The following is an 8,640-nucleotide window of genomic DNA, read 5'->3' on the forward strand; positions in this document are numbered from 1 at the left end:
TCTAGCGTCACAGATCTGAACGAACTATTTAAATATTCGAGTTTTGTCTTAGGTTTGCCTTGCCTAGATGGCGCTGCTGCAGATATAATCATATATTATTTTCTGACTAAATAAGCCTACAAACGTCGTAAAAAATCATTTTTTAACCATTAAAAACATAAATATACATTATAAACGCAATTTTGTTATAAATTAATTGATATTTCGAAGAATCTTTGTTTGCTGCGTAATAGACTGTTTTACCGACTAAAAAATAACTTCCGCTTGCCGCTCGACATCACGCACACGCAAACGCGAGATAATGTAACCAACTTCACTTCGTAAATGTTCGATCTCTTTCAACTACGCCGAGGCTTGTACTTTTGAAGATAGCGCTTTTCGGTAATTATTGTTTTTCTTATTCCTATTATCTTAGTGTTTTTTTTATTTGTGATTATCTCGTTAAAGGTGAATTACGCATACATATTTTGTGTGGTGGTAAGAAAATTTGGCGCGTTGAATGCTGTCAACATAACTTCGATGTGTTCACACGCAGTAGCGTATATTATGCACGTGTAAATTGGAATACAATTGTTATTATCCATTTACAGACATGGCTTTATCAGTTGCACTACCTCTGGCTGGATTGGAGACAGAAAATTTTAATTCGTTCAGGCATATCATAGATATAGCGGGCCTGTCTCAGTCTCAGACGAGCCCGAGCCCATCTGTCTCCAGTGAATCTAGCGGTATCGGCTCATTGGGCTCGTTGAAATCCGAGTCGGTAAATAACGACTCCTTGCCGTCTAGTCCTCAGACAACAGAGAAGGTAAGAAAAATTAAATAATTTGCACTATTTTGTTTGCGTACGTCCTGGCCTTGACCTCTCTATTTTCATAATATTCCGTAATGGCGAACGTCTTACGCTATCAATGTTGTGTACAATTGACGTGTGATAATGGAAAGATTTTGGGGACTAAAGTAGAGCTTATTTCACTTATGGCATATATTTTTTCTTTTCTTTGTTTACTAGTATTAAAAAATAAATATAAATGGTTTTCGTAATTATAATCGTACAATTAAAAATATCGATTTTTACATTGAACTTAGTCCTATTATGTAGTGAAACTTATTCGTTCGTGTTTATATTCGTATATTAATGTATTTCAGAAATTATTCGAACCCGTTGTGCAACCACAGCCACGTCCGAAAGAGAAAAAAGTTGAAGATGTTACAATATTTTATGGAGGGCATGATATTCTCAACTTGAGTGCTAATCTCACTGATCCTCGATGGAATTACCGTGCCACAGTACTGCCACCAAACAATCCTGCGCTGTTCTTCGCCAACCGATCGCAGTACCACCGGTTGGGACCGTACGGGACACGCACGCAGTACGTAAAAGATTCTTGCCGCTTGTGTGGCTTCTCATGGGTCGTAGCCGCCACAGATTAATTCGACAATATGACAACGTAAACCTGAACAAACGAAATTTTGGGTTATAACTGGGACACAACAGGGTGCAAATCGACTTGTTTAACATGTCACATAAATGGGGTTAGTCCTACCGTTGTAAATTTTAGCCAACGACTTTAGTTCACTACATTGTAATGAATTTATCACCTGACGACCTGATATTCTAGCCTAAAATGTCAGGGAATCCTATTTTCTATCAGGTACTATTTATTTTAGGTAATGAACAAATTTTCCATTTGAACTGAAGTCGCTGGCTTGTGACAATATCCTAATGTTTTGTTAATGTATTTGCCTGATGTGACCCAGTTCAGATGACTGTGGAATATGTATGTGGCTATCGTCCCGCGAATTCGTAGAGTTACAATTTAAAAGTGACTTAATACTGTGATCTTAATTTAAAAAAATGCAATTTTTGACAAATTCTAAGAAACGCGTGACGATCCATTTTAATTTCGTTTTTGTTTTTAACTTATTTAAATGTGTGATAAATTAAAAGTTAGGTTATTATGAAAAGTTAATGCCATATGTTATTTAAAAACATACAAAATTGGCATTTTAATCCCAAAAACTAGGATCTTAATGAATCAGTCCTCAAATTCCAATCTTATAAATTATTATTTAATATATAAAGACAAAAAAATAATATATTATATTACATTTAGTTCCTCTTAGAAATATTAATAATTATTTGTTATCCAAAGAATATTACTTGTTTAATAATGCATATTAAATTATCTATAAATTGTTTGAAAACAATTTATGTCAATTGATTGACATAAAATCAATTGGTTAAAATTTTTTGACCCTTAGGTTTTATGTTTAATTACTTTAAAGCAATATTTAAATTTAAATTATTATGGATTTTTACTTTTAAATGTCATAATGAGTTATTCCCACCATTACGTCTTATAGTTATTATTTGAATATTGTTTTACGATAATATTTAGTGTAGGATTATTAATATGAATATATTCCACAGTCATTTATAAACAGAATCGTCATTGTTTTAACCGAAAGGCTGCATCTCGTATATTCAATCTACGATTTTGACGAGACGGCACGAATTTATAGCCAAGTTGAATGTTAATTTTAAGATGTAATTATGATTGTTGGATTTACCGTCCGAACATAATATAATAGTGATGACATGTCATCTAGAGGTTACAATCTTGACACATTGCCCAAAATATCTGTTTCCCATCCACTCTTGTGTGAAAGCTTGAACAACTCGTATAGTTATGTGACGAACCCATGAGGAACATAGTAATAATGGGTTATCAGTGCATATCATCACAAATTAAAACAGTGATTAGATATTCTAAGGTTTTAGTAGATGTTACAGACCGTTTTAAAACGATTGAGTCATTTAAATGCGCCCAGATGCTGGGCTTCTAGTGAAATTATCGTAAGTGTCGTTAACAGACTGGAAAATTCTCTATAAATGCATATTTAAATTGTAATATCCATGGTCTCTTAATTTAGTCAAGATATTTAATAGTGAGTCTCTTAAATTATATATAAGTAATGTGTAAAGTACTAACTACTATAATGAATAATAATTGATACTGTCCTTTTGTGCAACTTTGGTTCTGCTATGTTGTGATCAGCTTTAAATTTAAACTGGTATTTCTACACAATAATCTTTAAATATTATCCACAAAGTTATTTTTATAAAAAATGTTGATATGAGACAATACAGTTTGTAGTTATCAAAATTTTATTTATATTTATATGGGATTTGATTCAAGGTTTGGCAAATATTATGGAAGGGACCAACAATGACGCATTGATTTATTTAAACTTTATAACGATAATTTTATTAGCAGAACTCTCTACCGAAACAATGGTCTTATCACGATTTAAATTTACATGATAACATTGCATTTTTTATCAATTGCTTTATCTGTGAGTCATCGCCAATTTATTATGATATCTATATTTATCCAGTAATCAATACAAATGGGCTATGAACATAAACAAATAAGTGAATAATTTACAAAATTTTAATATAATATTTATGATTCAGTGGGTCATGACTGAACATATAGCATGGATCTCAGAATGCAGCTTACAGTGATATACATAACAATAATCCTAAATTGAAAGGCATCTCTAAGTCGCTAATATCAAAATCCTAAATTTTAGAGGTGCCTTTGCAAGCGGTGTGCTATATTCAGTCACACATACTCACAAAATGGTTGTTATGGTTATTTAAAATGAAATGTTGCATTCAGATTATTATTTAGTTATTAACTTTAATATGACAAGCTTCAATCGAATGTAGTTCAAAGGGGAGTATTTGGAGAGATACGCACAGTTTTATATAGTAGCTCTTGTTGTAAAGTCTCCTAAGTCGTAGTGTAGGAGTCCCTGTCGGCAGAGCGCCGCGCTCCCAAATACCAACAGAGGCCGAGGTGCGATGCAATATTTGCATTCCAATTTTGTTTAAGTTAGCAGCCGAGGGGTAGTAGTTGTTAATTATTTTAATCCACATTGCCAAATATATTGGTTGTTGTGCTATTTATTTTAACTGAATGATTTTTTTTTTCTAAAATATCAATTAGTACCTTCCATTGCTAAGTGTCTTCAAGTGATTTTACAACGTTTAATCATTTCAATTTTATGCATTTTATTTTGTTTAGTCAAATCATATACATTATATTATATTATGTTGTATTTTATCTATTGTTCATTCATATTTATAATAACTATTTTTCTCATTGAACTGTAGTCAAATGACAGTATTTTTATAATGAAAATTGTATAGGGATGAAGGGTTTATTGCCTAGACGAGGCGCCCGCGGAATGTCTGCGACCGCCGAGGGGTGCGCGTCCTGTGTATTACGTATCTGATAAGCATTATGTAGGTTTAGCGAAATAGAATTAACTCGGAGACAAACTCCAAGTACCAAAACTTATTGGTTTAATGTTGTTCTCTTATTACCGTGATATCGTGCGTCGCGCGCGGCGCAGAGCTCAATATTTTAGTAACCCTTAAGAAAATTAATACCTCTTTTGAAAAGAATATAATATATATTATATAGTATATCCAATCGATAATCACATATTATATATTTCCCTGTTTATTTTGATGTGATATCATAAATGACTGATCTGAATTTAGTTTTTAAGTTGGTTATTGATATGCAGTGCTATTTCGAGAGTGTAATTAAGATTTAATATTGAAAGTGCCAATGCTCGTAATTTAATCTTTGACTGTTCCTTTAATGTAGCTGTTTGTAAGGGCAGGCCGTAGCGGCCGGTTGCCCGACCCTCGTCTACTTCAGTATAAGCGATCGTCCTTCTTAACACATAAGTTTAAAATTGTTACTTTTAAAGAAAGAATACACGTAACGTGCACAATCTCAGTAATGCTTGCAATATTATGTATAACATGTAATTCCTCATTTTATAATTTAATCCAGCGTATCTAATGTTAAGAGTACAATATGAGATGATGTTATATCATTCTAGTATCAAAATTAACCGAAGATAATATTATTAGTTAGGTAAAATTTTAACATAGCTTCGTATAATTGGGATGTTTTAGTATTTAGTAGTGTATAATTACGGCGTAGTGGCAAGCGAAATGTCTCGTGATTGGAGTGAAATAATGTTAGTGGCAATAATACTCGATGTAAGTTCCCTGCCAAGAGACTGTACAGGGTCGCGCGTCGCCGTCGCCTCCCGCGTCGCTCCGTCCGAGCGGCGCGGGGAACGGAGACGACGCTTCACATGCGAACGCTACGCACTAGGCGTTTATTTGTTGTAATTATAATAATAGCCGTAGGTATTTTATCGTACTTAAATAATTATTCTTGCGATGCCTTAATTCTGGTTGTCAATTAGACATGTCTGCCTAGAGTGTTATCATTGTTTTTATTTATTTTAGTTTTTTGTTGTTCCGGTTTCCTCCGTGAACTTCCAGTCCAGGCTGTTCTTTTTAAATGATTTTGATGTCGATTTATTTTTACCTAAGTGTTCTTATTAAATGTTACCAAAATGTTTTTAATAAAATATTTTTATATGTATCTCATTGTTTTATTAATAACCCACAGCTTTGTTTTCGGTAATTATTTACCTGTTTGTTTCTCTTAAAACAATAATAAAAGACTAAAATACAGTTCTATTTTTTGACTTCTTGTTTACATTGTCAAGTTTTCGTAATGTAAATATTTGGACGCGGGCGCCATGCCAACTAGCCTATTAACACATCGGAAAATTGCCGTTTCTATTTGCTTTTGATAAATACTTACCTATTACATTAATTGACAAGGAGTTGAAACTAAATACTGCATAAATACATCCCTAACCTGAATGGTTAGTAGTCATAACACAAGCCACCTATATAAACCGACAGAGTTGCTAACAAGAATTCAATTTTGGAAATAAATTACATACAGAAAACAAACAAAGCGCTCATTTCGAATAAATTGAACCAAATTTTCCGAAGCATGTACTTTCTGAAAAACCGTAGTGTAAATACTATCTTTCGAAACTTGGGGCTACTATTAATAATTCCTGATCAGAAACCATAATCACAACCTCGTGATCTGCAGCCATATAAGGTGTAAACTTCACATAATATAATATTCATATAACAAGAATGAATACTTATTATTTTATCGATCAATGAAATTAACGTTTACGCTACTATCTAGGAAAATGTTTAATACTAGAAGTAAATAAACAGGTGTGTTGATTTTAATGAAGTAACTAGACAGATTGACGACAACAGATAAACGGTTGTGACTAACTGTGAGAGTGAATAATGAATAATCTAGAGCTTCTACGTTCTACGATTATCATAACGGGATTTAAAACGTTAGATAGTTATATATCAGCCTGGACAATGTGTGTTCAAAATAACAACTGACGATCCGTATTAATTTGTAGGCATAAATTATACGACTTTTTTAAATATACCACTAGTCACTAATAGGGATGAATCGGATCGTCGGAAGTAAATATCGATGCTCGTGACTACTAAAATTTTAAAAAAAACATTGCATCGCATGTTAGATAATATCTACTCGTTTATAAGACTAGCAAAATATGAAGAAGAAAGGAAATCGCATCGAATAATGTGAAAACATTTAGAAATAGCGATGTTTTATTTAGGTAAAGCATATGAAACATAACTACCTACTCACTAAAAAATATAGTTAAGTACCTACCTACATATACAAAAAATGAAATACTTTTCGATCTTAGATTCGGTGTGTAAATTTAATTCAATTCAGAGAACACGGAAATCTTTTAAGACGTTAATAGAACGATTGCCAAATTTATTTTAGAAAACTATTCTACAGAATACAATAATACCTACCTAGGGTATCACCTATATAATTAAGTTGTTTTTATTATTACTCTGTCTTACAGATAATAAAAAATAATAAATGTTCATTCCTAATAACAGTAATATCACCTTCGTTCGTCAACAACCTCTTGTTCGTGGGCCGTGACAACGCGCCTGCGAAATATTATGAATTATTGATTATTATTTAAGTTCACAACTCTCTGACTCTTTAATAGAGTATATCAGGTACAATCGTTCGTTTCTTGGTATCTGAATACCGATTTATTCTATATTAAATAAAACCATATCAATACAAATGTTACACTATCCTAATGAAATCGTTTATTATTCATTTCCTAAAAACAGTACGTAATGTACCTTTTATTTCAATAATAAAAGAGGAAACAAAGAAATGTTTTCAACGTATATATTGGCATAGGTATATAGGTACCTATATGACATTTATTACGTAGGTGTATATTATATAACAACATTTCAATCGATTTAATTTAGTAGGTATCTTGATTTAACGTCTTATTATAACATATAGATACATATACCAATTAGTTTCAAATATGGTTTTCAATTATATTTTTATTTGAGTTTGTCTCATTTACTATTTGTAAACAATAGCTTATTTAGTTTATATCGATTCAAAACATAAATCAATTATTATCTATTAATCATTTATACCGATTCATAATGTTGTTTTGTTTATTTGTGATTTATTTATACTCTAATGAAGTCGAGGCAGGTTGCTAGCAAGTAGGTATTCAACTTCCACTTCATATTTTATAAAACGTAACAGCGCCATCTTACGTTGTAACGTAGAACGCTGAAACATTTGAAACTTGTATAGCGCCCTCTTTCAAAAGTCTGATAAACTAGAAAGGATGTTGCTATGTTTTACGCAGTTAAGTTGGTACTAAACTCTAGATGGCGCTGTTCGCAAAGATTTAATTCCAATGTACATTTTTGAATATTCATATTTCTACAAACATATTGTACAATCGATATTTTTAATAATTATTTGGATTAACGTTATTTTTTAGTTCAAGCAGTATAACAATTTAAATTTTAGGATATACATAGAATCATTGTTTAAGTTAGTTTCGGTGAACACAAGTCTGTTGATATTGTAGATTTTGAATGTATATAAATAAAACTTACATTTCGTTAATATTTTTGTACTTATTGTAACTTAGTTGTTAAATTAAATGATTTTAATAATTTTCCATAAACTAGAAAACTGTCACAGTATTTTTATATATTGAATAGCTATATCAAAAATAACCTATTCACTATTTATTGAAGTTACAACTGAAACTGATCTATTAGATGATTTCCTTACTTCAAAGCAGGGTTGCCAGACATCTTGAATTAGCAGTTGTACGATGACTAAATAAAAAGTCGTATTCCCTAAGAAGAGTGTTTTCCATAAATACTACATATTTAAAACCTTGCATTATTCTTTTGAACTGGACCTTATCTTAACTTATATTACCCTTTGAAATAATTTAATATTATTGCGTATAATATAGCCATTACATTATAGGTGGCCTTTATTATGGCTAATTCCAAAATATGTATACATTTTAACACTTCAAACATGATTTTTATCTTTTGACCATGCATAAAACAAAAAAGTATGAGTACAACTTAAATCATACATCACTCCAGTGGTTTTCTATACATATCTCAGTTCTTTAACGAATGTTATACCTACGATACATTAAGAGTACATTTTAGATCTCGATAACATCTTTCCGGTCTATGAATGAAGGATATCTTAAAGTAAAATAAAAAAATATAATAATAATCTACTTATTCCATTTTTTCGACTAGTACAGAAGTTTTTCTATTAATAACTTCAAAGTGCTACATAG

At 31.4% G+C, this 8,640-nt stretch overlaps 1 protein-coding gene across 3 annotated transcripts; it reads left to right on the forward strand.

Annotated features, from left to right (window-relative positions):
- Positions 1-284: 284 nt before the first annotated feature.
- LOC125076898 lies at positions 285-5,486 on the forward strand. Of its 3 annotated transcripts, none has more exons than XR_007120726.1 (4): positions 285-381; positions 591-808; positions 1,150-5,241; positions 5,348-5,486. XR_007120726.1 is itself a non-coding variant. In XM_047688630.1 (4 exons), the coding sequence occupies exons 2-4, from the start codon at positions 593-595 to the stop codon at positions 5,373-5,375; spliced, it is 468 nt and encodes a 155-aa protein (XP_047544586.1). In that variant the 5' UTR covers positions 285-381; positions 591-592; the 3' UTR covers positions 5,376-5,486. The 3 variants fall into 3 exon arrangements, 2 of the variants coding, with proteins under 2 accessions (XP_047544586.1, XP_047544584.1); XM_047688630.1 differs by having other exon boundaries at positions 1,150-1,373; XM_047688628.1 differs by having other exon boundaries at positions 1,150-5,486.
- Positions 5,487-8,640: the final 3,154 nt, after the last annotated feature.

This window comes from Vanessa atalanta, chromosome 3, assembly GCF_905147765.1.
Source record: "Vanessa atalanta chromosome 3, ilVanAtal1.2, whole genome shotgun sequence".
NCBI lineage: Eukaryota > Metazoa > Arthropoda > Insecta > Lepidoptera > Nymphalidae > Vanessa > Vanessa atalanta.